The sequence below is a fragment of the Sebastes fasciatus genome, chromosome 14 (assembly GCF_043250625.1).
Source record: "Sebastes fasciatus isolate fSebFas1 chromosome 14, fSebFas1.pri, whole genome shotgun sequence".
Taxonomy (NCBI): Eukaryota; Metazoa; Chordata; class Actinopteri; order Perciformes; family Sebastidae; genus Sebastes; species Sebastes fasciatus.
Window position 1 is genome coordinate 16188365 of NC_133808.1, and position 17572 is coordinate 16205936.

The window sequence follows — 17572 nt, forward strand, 5'->3', positions numbered from 1 at the left end:
GTCAGGGGAAAGGACCCTTCTGTTGACATTCTTTCCATTCGTCATGTTGGAGTAAAATGTCACCGAACTTTACAACATTCACTGCTACAATGAGGCGTACCATGCCATCGCCATCAAATTGAGTTTACTCATCGGAGCACAGAAACAATATATCTTTTTGTCTTTATTAGGGCTGTCAAATAATAATAATGCATTAACGCAAATTCGTTTTAATGGCACTAATTTCTTTAACGCATTTTTAGGTTGTAGCGGGCTCAGTTTTATAGCTAGAGTGAAGATACTGGTATCATATGAAACTATAAAACTTAAGGAACTAACGATGTCATACTAGCTTTTTGCAAAGGAGGCTAAATAACCCTCCAAACGTACGCTAAATTTTGGCGAGGAAAAACTGTCATGGCCATTTTCAAAGGGGTCCTTTGACCTCTGACCTCAAGATATGTGAATGAAAATGGGTTCTCTGGGTACCCACGAGTCTCCCTTTTACAGACATGCCCACTTTATGATAATCACATGCAGTTTGGGGCAAGTCATAGTCAGGTCAGCACACTGACAGCTGTTGTTGCCTGTTGGGCTGCAGTTTGCCATGTTATGATTTGAGCATATTTCTTTATGCTAAATGCAGTACCTGTGAGGGTTTCTGGACAACATTGTTATTGTTTTGTGATGTTAATTGATTTCCAATAATAAATATAAACATACATTTGCATAAAGCAGCACATTTGCCCACTCCTATGTTGATAAAGTGTATTAAATACTTGACAAATCTCCTTTTAAGGTACATTTTGAACAGATAAAAAATGTGCGATTAATCCCGATTAACTATGGACAATCACGCGATTAATCACGATTAAATATTTTAATCGATTGACAGCCCTCGTCTTTATATCTTCTTGTTTAGATCAGATCCAACTGATCAACACTAAACATGTGATTAAATCCTAATTAAATCTAAATACAATATGCTGATGATTTGAAGTAGATGAGCAGCTCTTTTCAGAGAACGCAGAATGAGCAATGCAATTAATAAATACCTTTAATTGTGGACAACACCTCAACCCTGGGTTACGGTTACAACAGCTACTCAGGAATTATGGGAAGTGTGATATTTTAAAACAAATCAGTGGTATTGCAAAACACTGTAATAAATATATGTACCACATACAGGATGTGTACTTTAAATGCTGATGTCTGAATGGCAAATGTATGTTTTTTTAATCTATACAAAAGTCAACAAACAACAAATAATGTAATGACACATTAATACACGCCTACATATGTTATGTATATATACATGTGCATTTTGGGAACAAGAGAACATATATATGTATATCAAATAGAGGAAGAGGGTAGCCTACACAACATACTGTAGTGTAGATTAATTAAAAAAAACTGCATTTCTGCACCATATAGCCTCTTTGTTTGTGCTGATGCATTACACACTACAAAGAATTTTTCTTTATGGAAAAAAGCCTATCCTCCTCTGCCTAATTTCCTCGTATTTGCGCGGCTCCACATGCATGAAATGTCTACGCAAGCAGGAAAACACTTCCACTTCCCTTTCCCATCTCTCTTGTTCACTCAAAATGCACGCTCAGCTCAATCCCACACATAAATAAATTCTGTCTTTTTCATTTCATGCTCCAGAAAAAAAAACAGTATTTGGGGAAAGGGCTTTCCCGAATCTAAAGAAATGATGAAAACTGTGAGAGAACATTTTTAAGGGGAGAAAACAATCTTACCTCTGACCACTACGATCCACCAATTATATACTATGGAATTCATTTCTTGCTAAACTTAGAGATTCAGGGCCACATGTTCATACAAGGTTCATTAATCTAGACTAATCTAAACAACTCTAATGACTGGGTGTAAACAGGAAGCAAGGCTTCATTTGTGACGACAAACTATATCAATGGCATCATATCACCAAAGGTTGTGTGGTTGTAGCCACTGAGACCTGATGGAGTGGATTAGAGCTACAACGATTAGTCGCTAAACCGATGAGTCGGTTGCCAGAAAATGAATTGCCAACATTTCAGACATTTATCAAGTAAAAAAAATGCTTAACCTTTCCTGGTTGAAGCTTTTCTTTGTCATATAGTAAACAGAATATATTTGTGTTTTGGACTGATGTTGAATAAAACAAGCAATTTGAATACATCGCCTTGAGTTGAGGGAAAATATAATGGGCATTTTTCACTATTATCTCATAAAAGTAATCATTAGTTGCAGCCTTAAAGTGGATCCAATTAATTATTTAGCCCATGCTATGGTAGACTGATTCTGCAGTTGAGTAAACAGAAATGTCTCCCTGTTTCAGAGCATCAACTGAGCAGATGAAAAGCTTTGTAGCATTATTGCATACTACTGTAATTAGGATTGTTAGATAAACCAAAAAAAATCCAATTAATAGTTCAGAATATTTCGCCTTTTTAACAGAAAACAGGATGTTATGGTCTAATTTTGAGAAATCTAGTTCTTTTAATTTAGGTTTTGAGAGCACTTTCTATGGCCAACAAATATGGTTGCAGAAAAATATAACAGTGGTGGTTTAAATTTAACAGAATAAAGTTGTGAGGAACTATATGAAGTCTGAGCAGGGTGGCATAGAGAGAGACAACCACCAGCTACGGGTTCAGTCACCTGCAATAACAACAATCTGCTCTACTGAAATGTCTCTGAACAACATGCTAAATTCCCACAGGCTCCGGGGCTTTTTCGTTGCTGAATATGTGCTGTGACCTTAGGGGGCGTGGTGGCGAGAGAGAAGTCAAATTTCTCCCTCAGGGATCAATAGAGTATCGCGAATAAAGCAGTGACTATCATCTGTCCTGACGTGGGTCAAGCCAGGGAGAGTAACGCAGAGCTGTCTTTAGAGAGCCGCAGTAATCCCACTGTGTGTGCGCCCTGCTCTGTGAGATCTGAGAGGGATGAAGAAAATCAACTTTAGACACCCCATATATGTCAAGCAGAACCGCAAGACGCAGTCATTGATCACCTTCTACGGTATATTTGCTGCTGTTAGTGCACATTTAACGTAAAGCCACACGAATGCTCACTCATCGTAAACATGTAATAGGATGAAGCATGATGGTAACTGTGCCTAATAGGGGTGAAAAGACATCCATGTTTGTTGTCACCACATCCAAGCCACCCACAATATCACATTATCGACCAGCACTCTACAGCGAAACCAAGTTTGCTGATCTCCCCCCTCTCTGTTGCATAATTAAAGTAGCCAACAAAAGCAGACTCGTGTCCAAAGATTGTGTTACAGCGTCTTTAAGGACAACTATTGTCTGAATTTACAACTGCTAATGCATATTGATTAGCACACAGCAGTGTTTTGACCATTTACCTGGGTGTACAATAGCAGGCATGTAGATCTTGTGTGACATCTGGAAGCATGTGAGCAGCACATCTCTTTAAAAGTAGGCCTGTCTACTAACTGGACAGAGCCAGTTTATCCTGCGCTGCACACATTACATCATCTAGGTAGAGCTGGGTATCACACTGCAATACTTTTTAAGTACTGACTGACTTGTTGTGCCCATATTGGGAACTGTTATGAACTGAAAGTTGGCCCTGAATTCTTGTTCAGATCCTGTCCGTTGTTGCCTGGGTTAAAACCATGATTTCTTAACTGTATCTTATTTAGACAAAGTCATTCTACAGTTTTTGTTTCAAGACAACACTGGTGCATTTTAGAGGTTTTTTTTCGGCATCTCCCTCACTTGACGAAAAGCTGTTTATACTCAGCAAATTAAGATATGAGAAAATAGGGCTGGGTGATATGGCCAAAATCTTCTATCACAATATAGGTCATTTCATATCTCGATAACGATATATATATCACGATATAGCATGTTTTCTGGTAATTCAATAAATAAATAGTCTATATGAAATAACCACATACTGTAGTAAAGCCTATTTTTGTATACACCTGTGAGAATTAAATACTTGACAAATGAGAAGTATTTTCTCATTTCATTAAGATTGCATTGCATTTTACAGTTCAGGCGGCAGATAATTTTATTTACCAGTTAGCTGTTGTATGCTGTACAACAGAGATACTGGTCCTACATTAGCAAACACAAAAAAAACATTGTGTTAACGTATTTCTGTGTTTCGTAGTCTGTAGTCCGTTTAAGGTGAAGAAGAAAAAAGGCACGCCATGCCCATTAATGAGAGAGTCTGCACTCCAAATACACCTGTAGTGGGGAGCAGCGTGTGGCAAACTTGGCAGAAAATGGTTTTCTGATCCGTGTCTGACTTTCTTATGAGCTCTTCTTGTTTTGGTTGGGCTAAGTCTGAGAAAGTTTCCGCATGATGTTTCCTCTCGAAGCAAAAACAGCTGTTCGCTCCAGCTCCTGCTCCGCTCTGGCTCCCACATGCAAGGAATGTTAAGCTTTGTCCAAACGATGTAAACGTTGCCGCAACACAGTGTGGCCGCTGGTTTTTCGACATCACGATAGAAAAAACGATATAGAAAAAATAGAAACGATAGATATTTTGTATATTGTTTGATGATGTATATCGTCATATCGTCCAGCCCTATCAGAGAAACTATCATTTTGAACTAAAAATCATGTTGACACTGGTATCTCTAAATTTAGAATGATGCCAAGCACTACACTTATAACCAAAAACACAACAGAAAATGATTATCAAGAATCAATCATTAAAGCAGCAGTGGGTAGAAATGGAGCAAATATGATTAAAAAAAGTAATTATTATAAAAGGGTCACTATATCCTGACAGTAGAGCATGAGACAGGGAATCTGAAAAATGCCACATAGAAAATCTTTATTTTCTATGTGGCACGAATCTGCTCACGTCGTCAGTGTTTAATCAGGAATTTCAATCAATTCTGTCTCCAGGGCTGAGCTGGAGCCTTGCGGTCTCTGAGCAGCTGTCAATCACTTGCGAACTCTGATCAAAAGGTCAAACTAGGCAGCGCTGATCAAATATGAATCAATATTCTGTTACTGTAATGCCTATTTCTCACCTCAAATGTTTTCAGAAACATCTTGTAGTGTACTGTTTAGCTGTAAAATGAGAACGTTTGTGACCCCGGCAGCCATGTTGAGATCAGTTGAGAAAATACCAAGCACCGCCCACCAGCCGGAGCACAGCCAATAGGAACGCTCAATAGGAACGCTCTCAATGAAATGACCTGTGATTGGCCAAGGTCTCCCGTCACGGGCTAGATTTTCTAAAGCCTGAAAACAGAGCCATGAGGAGGTGCGGAAGTCTAGTTATCTGACCCCAACCATGTTTTGAACAGTGAATATGAATTGTTACCATCAAATCGGAGATACAGGGTTCCACGATTTAATGAGGTTAGACTGAAGCACTCTTTTGTGCACCAGTCAATACTAAAACTCAATATGGAGCCTAATCCCAGATCAAATGTACGTTGAAGGGCCCAGAATATCGTCTTCTGTGATCGTAATGTTTAAATGTATGTATCCTTGTTTCTTGTCTCTGTCCTTTCTGTGATGTTGCAAATGGAGCTGCTGTGATGCAAAACAAATTTCAGACCTGTCTGACAATAAAGTATTATGGTATTATCGTATCGTATCTGTCAGGAACACTTGAATTACAATATGCTGAAAGGTTATTATGGAATTTTTTGCCCAATGATGCCGAAAACATTCTGCCTACTGCAGGTTTAATTAAAGCAAACCAAAGGAACAGCTACATGACTCATGGGCCTAGAAGCCATATATTAGCCTGGCAACTGCTTCAATATGTAATGAACTTTGTGCTTGGATGTGTCAGCTAATTAAACAAGTAGAAGGAGCAATTATCTGACTTATTGTCAATATTAATGACATGTGGCACAAAAAAAAAAAAAAGACAATCTGAATCCAATATTTTGAGCATCAAAGTGAGGTTGGCCTCTGCTTCATCCCCCCTCTCTCCCCCCTCTTATCAAACGATGAGGCACATAAAACCTCTGCAAAGATTTCATTTAAATGGGGATGGGGACACCTTCAGGGTTTTTCTTCAGGCCGGGTGCCAAGAAATATATCAGAAAATCAATCATCACTGCTGATCAAAGCAAAAGCCAGTGACAAACTACAAAAATGCATCCAGCTGTCCAGTCCCTCTCTGTTGTTCTTTAATTTATATGGGCTATTTTAAACAACTGCAAAGTCACAGGCTGACCTTCAGTTGGAAAAAAAAAAGGAGGCAGAGTGATATTGTGGAGCAATCCTGTAAGTGACAGAAGTTGGCTAACTTTCAATTAGTTGGCATCTCTCAACAATTGACTACATAATGAGTGGAATATAAAGTGGAGATCATGCTCATCAATAATACTCCATGAAGACACACACACAGTCTGATTAGTGGACATTATAAGAAAAGCCATGCAGCTCTGGTAAAAAGGTGAACATGTCAGTGACGCATTACATCATCATCATCATCATCATCAATGTCTGCTACAGAGTTGGCTGCCTTTGCTGTGTTCGATTGCTCCACAACAGCATCCGTGTTTTTAGAGGGTCTCTAAATCGTGATAATGCACCTGTGATGTTGCATATGTCGTCATCTCATCATCCTCTGTGTGCAGACTAGCAGCAGCTAGCTGGGTAACGTTGGTAATGTCTGACTGGTCCTCTTGGTGATTCACTCTGGATGCAAATACAAAAGGATGCTGCTGAGGGAGTCTGAATGTAGCACCAAAACAAAGGCTGTTGTGCATCCTTAATTCGACAAAAGCATTATGTCACTTCCTCTATTATAAACACGCATTGAGGTCGCCTTGAAGGCGAGAGAGAAAAATGTATTTCCTTACCACAGCTGCGGTGTGATGATGACCATGTCTTTACAGTTCTTGGCGCAGGACGCAGTTTGGGGGGTTTCTCCTCTTCACTGGAGACGCAGAGACTCCTCAGCTCCTCAGAGACAAATAGAGGTCCACATCGATGTTTCTTCTTATTAAAGACGTGTGCTGCTGTACGGAGGCTGGGACATTATTGGAAGAAAAGAAGAAAAGAAAAAGTGCTGTGCTTGTCCGTTTCCTTGAATGCGGGCTGAATGTGATGCTCAGCTCAGAAGCTCAACTGCGCTCCGGATCGCTCCTCCCTGCAGCAAGATCAGCTTTGAGCGGGAAGAAAAGGCAGGACTGGATCAAAGACGGGTGGACAGGCTGAGGAACAAAACACGGAGATGGAGTCACACAAAGCTGGGATTCGGAGTAGACTGTTATTTGACTGTGGAGAGCTGCCTTTACCTCCATGTGTTGTGTGTCCTTAAAGGGACTATTTGTAAGAATCAGAAATTGCTTGTTTACAGCGACACCTGTGGCCGTTAAATCAACGTAAGTCAGCATTCTGTTGATCGCGCTCGTGCTTGCTCGCTCTAATAGACATGAACGAGCATCGCTCAAAACAGTGAGGTGACACACCTCAGCTAAAACCACAATATCACTCTATATTTCACCTGCTTGGTGTATGTTAGCTGACCAGACGGAGGTCTCTCCATGAATCAATGCTGATCCTAGTGTTGGCTTTTCCTGCCTCAGCCTCCCGACCGCGGCCGGAGGGAACAGGGGAGATACCGGAGTTTTGGTCGGAGACGATAACGTTTCTCGCTGCAGAGCCCCGTCACTTCACAAGACACGGGAAACCTCTGTTGGTCTGGAGGAGCTGCAGCAGTTATTTCTGCACAAACGTCCACTGTACATTTACTAGATATTCTCTGAGCTACAAAGTCTTCTGCAGTGTGTAGTGTGCGCGCATGCATGTTAGAGTGGCGCAAAATAGTGAGAACGAGTGCGGTGTGTGAGTGAAGGCAGGCAGAGGAGCAGAGTACAGCAGAGACTCCGGCCCCGGAGACCAAAGCTACGGTCTCCCCCGCGTCCTCCGACCGCGGCCAACACTGTTTTGCAAGAAGGGCTTCACTAGATAGAACTTTGAGGTTTTGGTGCATCATGTAGTTTGTGTTGGAGTCTTGTCTGAACAGCGTAGCCACACGCGAGCGCGCACGGGACACCGACCCGGATTGATCTAGACTTTGACCAATCACAGGTAATTTCATTGAGAGAGCGTTCCTATTGGCTGTGCCAAGTGCCGAGTGATTGACAGCCGGCTCGCATAGACAGCAGATGGACAGCGGACCTCAGATCAGCTCTTACTGCTTGTTTTCTTCCGGTCTGTGAAATCTTGCAGATGTCGTTAGGAGCACCGGAGGACACAGAGGCACATGATTTTTTTTCAGATTACCTGTTTCATGAACTACTGTCACGATGTAGCAACCGTTTTATAAAAATAACTTTTTAAAATCATATATGCTCCAATCTCGCCTACTGCAGCTTTAATGTTGTCTGGGCCTACGTACATTATTTTTAGTATAATAATGTTTAGTTTTGAACCCGAACCATCTCTGTCACATCATGTTGCTCACCACAGCCACAGGCTATTATAATTAAAAATTTCGGTGAGTGCAAGACCAGATTTTACCGCGCAGGTGTTAAACCCCAAAGATATGACGCGTTGTTGACGCGTGACCCAGCCTCTTTCAATAGGCCTTGGTAGTTACGTCACAGCGTGAGAGTTTGCTTCACCCCACTCTCGCGATAGAAGTATGAACGGTTGTGGTCACAAAATGCTAAATTTGGTTCAAAAAAAGAAACAAAGAAAGTAAGGTGAAAGTAAATCAAGTGATGAAAAACAAGTAAGGCTGTTTCTGTGGGAGGAAAGGGGTTTAAAATGAGCTTGCTGGTGGATTAGAAAGTCAAGCAAGCTATAGCTACTGCGTTTACGTTAGCTATAACCGCAACATTACCGTGGCTACGGACGTTTCCTTTGGTTATATGCATGGTCACAAGTTTGGCATAAAAGTAACCTACCAATTTATAGTTAATTTACTGCATCATTTTGACGAATGTAAAGTAAGATGAGAGGCTGCTTGTCAACAGAATGATGGTAATGAATGTATTATTAAGGTAAATATTTGAGTGTAATGATTATCTGTCAACTAGAGGTCAACTGGCCCTCAGATGCAGCCACAGAAAGGAAGCACCCTGGGGATGTAAGAGGTGAGACAAGGTGACCTCAGTAGCAATGAAAGCTTCACATACCTATATTGGGATTTTTACACACAGTAGGGAATGTTTTATGTACAACAGTAACTCAAGAGGTTGGGTTTCATGGAGAATATTTTACGCACACAAGTAACTTGAGAGGCATATTGGTAACCATAAACTCTTCTCATCTGTCTGTGTCTGTCTCAAATATGGCTGGGTGTCAGATGTCATGGCTGGCTTACCCAACCTGAACTCTGACATGCTCCAATTTAAGCTTTTCCTCAGGTCCCACAACATGTCATTGCCCGTATGACAGTGGTTCTCAACCAAGGGTCCGGGGACCCCCAGGGGTCATTGAAGGAGTTCCAGGGGGTCGCTAGAAGTGAGCCCAATGTGAGTAAGAGTCATAAGACTGACTATTGTGATCATAGGTTTCATCTCCTCAACTGTAGTTGACAACTAGGCCTAGAGAATTCTGGTCTTATGCTGCCTTCAAATGAAACTCGTGAGCTTGTGTTTACAACATGGGAAGTTGTGACCACAATAGGCTTGGCGTTCAAGTGGTTAAGTCGTAAATACACCGCTGCTAAGCAACGGCAATATTAACATTGCTGTCAGCGTCTAGAAGCCACAGAGGCTAACAATTTAGCAAGCTAGTAAGTGGGTAACATAATGCAAGGCCTATAGAAAGGAGGCTGGGTCACGCGTCATCAACGCGTCATATCTTTGGGGGTATAACACATGTGCAGTAAAATCTGGTCTGCACTCGCTGAAATTGAGCCAATCGCAACGCACGACCGCAGCTTCAGTTACACTGCGCATGTGTTATACCCCATACCCCAAGACCCATGTTGTCCCGTGACCCAGCCTCCTTTCCATAGGCCTTGACATTATGCAGGAAATGTAAAGGCATAATGAGAGAGGAAAAGGATGAGGCCGTTGAGAATATCAACATTTTCCTCAGACACATTATAAAATTACCAAGAAAAACAATATGCGACTAAAATTACAATATATTAACTTATTATGCACCGAAAAATTAACTTCCATGGCCTTTGCCATTTCTGACAACATCAACAAACACGTCACAAGTCGTGAACTCAGAACTTTCGGAAACTTTCCACTTACAATGTTGTGAATACCACAAGAGGGAGGCGTTCAGATGGACTCTTCTTGTGAACACAGTAAACACAACCCTGTTTGAAGGCACCAATAATCCTATCTAACTATATATGTATATATAAATAGATTTTCTTTTCTTTTCTTTTTTTTACTTGTGTATATTCTTTTTACTTATTTATCTATTTTAATGATGATAATGTTTTTCCTGTATACTGGCTTATTTTATATTAATATTAGGTTTGTTAAGTTTCTTTGTACCGAGAATGTTATTATTGGGGACGTTTGTGAATGTTTGTTCTGTTGTTTCAAAATGAAAAAAAAACAATAAATATAATATTGAAAAAAAAAAAAAAATCATATCTTACAACCAAAATCTTTTCAGGTGGAGGTCTCTGAAGCGAAACCGTATCAAATTGGGTTCTATGGCCTAATAATCTGTATCTTTTTAGGGATCCTTGACACGAAAAAGGACCCGAGAACCACTGCCATATGGGCAGCAACTGGTGAAGAATGTCTGTAAGGTCACTTCTGAAGGTGACAAGACGTTTTCTGCTGTTTATTCAACAACACTATCACAAAACACACTTTGCTGTGACTGTATGCAGATGAAAACGTAGAGATTGTTATCATCCAAGCCACTGTAACTTGAATCAAGTTTTAAGATCACTTTAATGATTATGCTGCAGTGTCTGATTATAGGAAAAAACAGGACATGTTTGGTTTCTATTCATTCATATTTTTTTTTTATTGTATTGGTATCAGGAAGAAGCAGCTATTACGTGAGATGTGGAGGTTTTCCATTGCATGATGTGATAACAGAAGTCATTGAACTGCTGAGTGTCATAACTCGGGTGATGAAACAGGTCAGCTGACTGATGACGTTGCAGCAGGAGTGACTTCATGTAAAGAGGAAGCACGTTTCAGTGAATCACTTGTGACCACGCCTGCAGGCTGGAGGACAAAAGCTGAAGAATTGAGCCTCAATAACTCGGTTGAATACATATCAAGAAACGGTAAGAAGCTGCTGATGAACATCTGAAGCTTTCCTGTTTGTTGTTCTTAGTGTTGTTCTTTGTTGTTCTTAGTGAAAGATGTTTCCAAGCGACTTAAATCTGTCTTTGCCGGTTCCTTTATGTGTGCAACGTGGTCTACTACCGGTATTCCCGGACAGTAATATGTGTTACACCGTTATTTCTTATCTACAAGCTGAGTCACATGTTTTACTGTAAAATGTCTCCTATCTAAATTTACATTATAGTTTTTTTACATATAGCACTTTTTTTTTTTTAACCTAATGATGGTATATAACATTATTTGATAGTAGGCCAGTCTGAGATACTGTATGTGACCTTTTTTGTTTTACTGTAATTCATCTCATCACGTTAGTTAAACGTAATAAAAACCCTACTTAACGTTACTGCCTGTTTGTTTTTTTTATCAGAAATTGTTATTTAAGTGAAGTTACCTAAGGCAGTTTTGTAACAATGTAACTTTAGTTGCGTAACTGTGAAGTGAGCGCCCCCTTGTGGCTGGACGAGGGTAGTTTTTTCTTTATTTAACCAAAAGCAGACCAGGAAAATAATTAACAAGATTAAATATTACAATGAAAGTAATCTACTAGAAGTCAGTAATTATTGACAGTAATTTAAAGCTGATAAAGTCTGTTTTTTTTCCTTCTTAGACACCATGCCAGTAGATCTCGCCAAAGGCAAGAAGGCATTTGTCCAGAAGTGTGCCCAGTGCCATACTGTGGACAATGGTGGAAAGCACAAGGTTGGGCCTAACCTTTGGGGTCTGTTTGGACGCAAAACAGGCCAGGCAGAGGGCTTCTCGTACACTGACGCCAACAAAAGCAAAGGTAAATACTGTGTGTGTGTGTGTTTAGAGCAGGGGTCAGCAAATGTGCAGAAAATGTGTTGTGACCTTCAGAAGTGACCTTACAGACATTTTTCTTAAGTTGCTGCCCATATGGCAGTGGTTCTCAACCTTTTTGTGTCAAGGACCCCTAAATAGATACAGATTAGGCCAGGGGTCAGCAACCTTTTGCAAAAACATTTGAGCATTGTGATGAAGGTAACACAGTTTATAGTCTAAGTATATAGTATATAAGTCTAATGCAGTGAGGGCCAAAGTGCAAATGTACTACGGAGTATTAGGGCCACATTGAGGGGAACAATAAAATGGAGATTTCCAGAATAAAGTCGTAATATTACGAGAATGAAGTCATAACTCTACGAGAAAAAAGTCGTAATATTACAAGAATAGTCATAACTTTACGAGAAAAAGTCGTAATATTACAAGAATAAAGTCATAACTTTACGGGAAAAAAATAAATTAACACGTAAAATTACTACTTTATAATATTATGACTTTATTCTCATAATACGACTTTTTTTCTCCGTAAACCTTTGACATTATTCTCGTAATATTATGACTTTATTCTCTAAATCTCAAATTTAATTTTTTGTGACCCTAATACTAGTACTGTCGTACATTAGACCTAAAACAATTATAAATAACAATGTAAACAAAAAACTCTTTTTTTTTCCCACTAATTTTTTTAAGAATCCACAGGGAGCCACTGGAGGGGCTAAAGAGCCGCATGTGGCTCCAGAGCCTTAGGTTGCTGACCCCTGCTTTAGAGTATTTGAATAGTCCAGGGAATGATCGGCTTAAACATTATTCTCCACTTTGTTTTCAGGCATCACCTGGGAGGAAGACACCCTGATGATTTATCTGGAGAACCCCAAGAAATACATTCCAGGAACAAAGATGATCTTCGCTGGCATCAAAAAGAAGGGTGAACGCGCTGACCTCATAGCATACCTTAAGTCTGCAACTTCATAAAGAACTCTTTGCCAGTTTTCGTGTCCCGACAGACTGGTAAAGAGGCCGGGACTTTGTCGTTCTTTCAATATCAGGCATAATGGCAAGAAATCTCTGACTGGTATTGGCATGATAAGTTGCCATCTTTGTCACAGCTGTACCTGTTTCTGACTTGATCCTCCTTCGCGGTGGAGTAAATGATATCCCCTGGTTTTAACAGGTTACTTTTCTAACATAAATTATTAAACCATATACTGTGTCTTCAGAATGTAGAGATTGAAAGCTGTGTATTATGTTTGCTTCTTAATTGTCATCCAGATTTATTTTTGCAGTACTTTCTTGAATCAAGTTGTCTTAATAATTGTCTGTTCCAATAATGACTATGCCTTATCTGCTTCCAAATTGATGATACCTCAACAGTCTTCCGTAATGTTTGAATTTGCAAGGTGAATAAAATGGACACTAAACGTTTATTCTTTTGTAATTTATTTGACTTGACAAATGTGTGATCAGTATTAGGTTTCTTATAAAATACTGACTAAATACAGGCTGAAATCGTGTTCTTGTTTCAACAGTTTTGGCCCATATGGCGATATACTTTATATGCATTTTGATATATGCCAGAGTAGAAGAGAGTCGCTTCTCCCTCTAAATGATCAAGCTTGAAGTTTAAAAGAGTTTATTTGAATTTAGAAGGTGATGTGTGAGTCACAAATGCTGCACATTTCTAAGATCGTTGGGTATACTTTGAGGTTGTTTTGCCTCAGTACAAGTTGAAGAAGACTCCATGTTGGGTTACAGATGTCTGGCTAACAGTATTATTTCTTTGGGAAACTGCAGGTAGACAAATGGTACAGGAAAAAAATATGGTTTGGGCTTTTTTCATGAGCTAGTAGTAAATATTATAGCTTTTCTAATCTTTATTGGGCTTTTTATTCAAACTCCACAATTCTTTCCTTTTTTCAAAATGTTCTGGTGAAGCTCAACTTTATAGAGGTGATTGGAGAAATGGGTGTCCATGTTAGGAAACAGCAGCTAGGACAGTTTTATCCATCAGAGCTGGGCTGTATGTGTCCATACTCTCAGTCCACACTGGAGTAGGACTCCATCTAGCGTTCAGAAGTCATACCTGCACACAGACTCACTAATAATATTGTATAATTGATTGATTTAATTTTCTGACACCCCCTCCCTCCCTTCCTGCCAATAAAAGTCGCTGTTCCATAATTAAATTGTATAGATCAACAAGTGCATGTTCCACATTTGCCAAAGTTTGTGGCCTTGTGAAATATCTGTTATATCTGCTATGAAACACATTGTTCCTCAGGCGACAGTCACTCAATATGATTACTCTTGTCAGCCAGCAGTGCCATCACCACCAAAGATTGGAATCCATTATGCTTGACACTACTGACGTGTAATTTCATGAAACTACAATCCACCCACAAAACAAGGGGGTCTTTCAGAAACCTTATAAATCTCTACACATGAAAGGAAGGATATCTGTATGTGTGTGTGTAGATATGTGTGCATGTGTACAGTATATGTGTTTTTACGAGTAGATATATGTCATATATGACCATCTAGCCTCGTTCAATGCCAAACACACACCCATTATCCACATCACACACATTCTTCAACCTGCTTTTATCCCCTTGTGTTGTTTTTGTATTTTGTTATTTGTCTTTCTCTGTATAATATATTTTGGTCTTTTTTTATATATGTCCCTGCACATGTCTTCACTTGTTTTGTAATCACTTTATAACACAATATAAAAAAAAAAGAAACCTTATAAATACCCCCTGATATATGAACTGTCACTGACTTAGTACTTTTTAAATCCAAGCTCAAGACTTTTTTATTTAGATTGGCTTTTAATACCTCGTAGCCTAGTGACATTTTCCCTGTGCTTTTTATGATATGTTATGTTTTATTCCTGTTATTTCTTGATGTTAATGTAAAGCACTTTGGGTACCTTTTGGTTATTGTAAAGGGCTATACAAATACATTTTGATTGATTGATAAATCTAGTGGAGCACTGAATTATTGCTGAAAGTTTATCAATGAGCAAACCATCCACTACACTAATCCACCATTTCTTTTACATCTTTACTCTGCATTTGCAATATGCATCACATGATGAGAAGATGATGAATTTACCCTATACATATCATCATCCTCAGCATCAGCACCACCATCATCATCATCATACTCATGGAGGAGCGCCTCTCTAAAGGAGGACACGCGGTTCAGATGGCCAGAGGGGCTGACTGCTCGAGCTCCTGTCTGCGTGACGAAGCGCGCGTCAGCAGGACCGAGCCAACCACAGCCAGCGTCATCTTGCACACAAGAAGACCCATAACGACGGTGATGCTCGGTATAGTGGCTCTCTGTGAGATTTCTAGTGTCCGTGATATAGCCTCAATTTCCTTTTTGCTTGGATCTGCTTTTTAATGATCTTAAATGATGTGGAGATGATGATGGAGAGGAATATGCTGGTGCGTAAAAGGGAGTCTCCATCCTTCTCCTCTCGGAATTGGAAACTGGATATGCAGCCAGAGTAACGCACAGTGGAAGTTATAAATGATTCTCTACTTTTAACTCTCTGTAAAAAGCCTCATAGATGACATTTCTTCATGGATTTGGTTCACTGAGGAGGAAACATCTGCAGAACAGACATGGCAATGCCAAGTGTGGTGTTCTCGGACGTGGAAAGTTTTCTGGACTCGCATCCCGAGTTGTTCGAGGACTACCTGAACAGAAAGGGGAATTATAGCATGGTGGAGAAATGGCTCAAGAATCACAAGGCGAGCAAAAGTCCTGCAGCAGTGGCTGTGGCTGCTCCAGCTCCTGCAGCCGAGCTGAGTGTGGAGAAGAGCAACAACGCGTCGTGCAACAAGCTCAGCTGGGCGAGCAAAAGTGACGGTCTGCAACGGAGAGTCTCGCAGAAGGAGCTGCGCAAAACTTTCGCCAGATCCAAAGCCTTCAATGTGAACAGGACGTACGACGAGCACGTTAACTCCCGTGCCCAGGAGCCCCTGACCAGCATGAGGAGGAGAGCCCTGCTGAGGAAAGCCAGCTCCTTGCCTCCGACCACTGCGCACATCCTGAGCGCGCTGCTGGAGTCCAGAGTCAACATCCCACAGTACCCGTCCACAGCAGTGGATTTCAAATATTACCTCAAAGAGCACAACGAGAGAGAGTTCTTCCTGGAGCTTGTAAAAGACATCTCCAATGACTTGGATCTAACGAGTCTCAGCTACAAAATCCTTGTGTTTGTTTGCATTATGGTGGATGCAGACCGGTGCTCCTTGTTCTTAGTGGAGGGGACTGGCAACAAGCAGACATTAGTGTCCAAATTCTTTGATGTGCACGCAGGCACCACAGTTTTACCCTCAATAAATTCAGATGAAGTTCAAGTGCCGTGGGGCAAAGGGATCATTGGATACGTGGCCGAACATGGAGAGACTGTGAACATTTCTGACGCTTATCAGGTGCCTGCTCCTCTTTGGGCATGCATGTGTGTGCATTTGTGCATGAGTCACAGAAAAAGAGAGAGAGAGAGAGACTCCGGACAGGGAGACAGATTATTTACTTTCATTTTATCTGATACAGTTAAAGGGACTGTTTGTAACTTTCAGAAATGCTTGTTAACAGCGACACCTGTGGCCGTTAAGTCAACGAAAGTCAGCGTCGGGCTCGCGCTTGCTCGCTCTACATAGACACGAACGAGCATCGCTCAAAACAGTGAGGCAACACACGTCAGCTAAAACCACAATATCACTCTATATTTCACCTGCTTGGCAGTAATGTTAGCTGACCAGACGAAGGTCTCTCCATGAATCAATGCTGATCCTAGTGTTGGCTTTTCCTGCTTCAGCCCCGCTGCTTCAGCCTCCGGGGCTGAAGCAGCGAGTAACGTTACCGTCTCCGACCGCGGCCGGAGTGAACAGGGAAGACACCCTGTCGGAGACAATAACGTTTCTTGCTGCGAAGCTCCGTCACTTCACAAGACACGGGAAACCTCTGTTGGTCTGGAGGAGTTATTTCTGCACAAATGTCAACTGTACATTCACGAGATATTCTCAGAGCTAAACTAACTCTTCTGCAGTGTGTAGTGAGCGCGCATGAACGTGAGGTGGAGCAAGAACGCGCGCGTTGTGTGAGTGAAGACAAGCAGGCAAAGGAGCGGTCTGAACAGCGCAGCCACACGCGAGCGCGCATATGCGAGTGCGCATGGAACATCAACCTGGTAGATTTATACGTGTAAAAAGTTACAAACAGTCTCTTTAATTGAGCGTCAATCAAAAATGTGTAACAGAGCTGAGAGCATGGAAACCAACACCAACTGGACAAAGCTTGTGTCAAACCACAGATTCACAAAAACATCACTGAGTAATAACAATAAGGCAATAAAAGGAGAGGTATCATTCTCTCCCTACTGTTTTTGCAAACTCCACTTCTTGAATTTTAAGAAAGCAAGACAATATCAGATTACATTAAAGCTGCAGCAGCAAATATAGCTTCATGATGCCAGTGGCTTTTTGTCAGTGAAAAAAAGTCTAAGAAGTCCTGTTCTTGGTA

General features: G+C 40.7%; 3 protein-coding genes across 10 annotated transcripts in view; 2 read left to right on the forward strand and 1 right to left on the reverse strand.

The window, feature by feature from the left end:
• Positions 1–7124, reverse strand: part of osbpl6 (oxysterol binding protein-like 6) — a 47155-nt gene extending 40031 nt beyond the window's left edge. For 5 of the 8 annotated variants that reach the window (XM_074659236.1, XM_074659238.1, XM_074659233.1 and 2 more), the window contains exon 1: positions 6809–7124. The gene's annotated coding sequence lies outside the window, so the exon portion shown is untranslated. The remainder of the gene's footprint in view (positions 1–6808) is intronic. The other 3 variants (XM_074659234.1, XM_074659237.1, XM_074659232.1) reach the window with 1 other exon arrangement.
• Positions 7125–11017: 3893 nt separating this feature from the next.
• LOC141782648 (cytochrome c-like) lies at positions 11018–13461 on the forward strand. The gene is made up of 3 exons (XM_074659254.1): positions 11018–11175; positions 11844–12020; positions 12864–13461. Exons 2-3 carry the CDS (start codon positions 11849–11851, stop codon positions 13007–13009), a joined length of 318 nt encoding a protein of 105 aa, XP_074515355.1. The 5' UTR covers positions 11018–11175; positions 11844–11848; the 3' UTR covers positions 13010–13461.
• Positions 13462–15130: 1669 nt separating this feature from the next.
• pde11a (phosphodiesterase 11a) overlaps positions 15131–17572 on the forward strand; it is a 45308-nt gene continuing 42866 nt past the window's right edge. Inside the window, exon 1 of the mRNA XM_074659231.1 lies at positions 15131–16482. Within this exon, the coding sequence (XP_074515332.1) occupies positions 15667–16482 (816 nt within the window). The 5' untranslated portion in view covers positions 15131–15666. The remainder of the gene's footprint in view (positions 16483–17572) is intronic.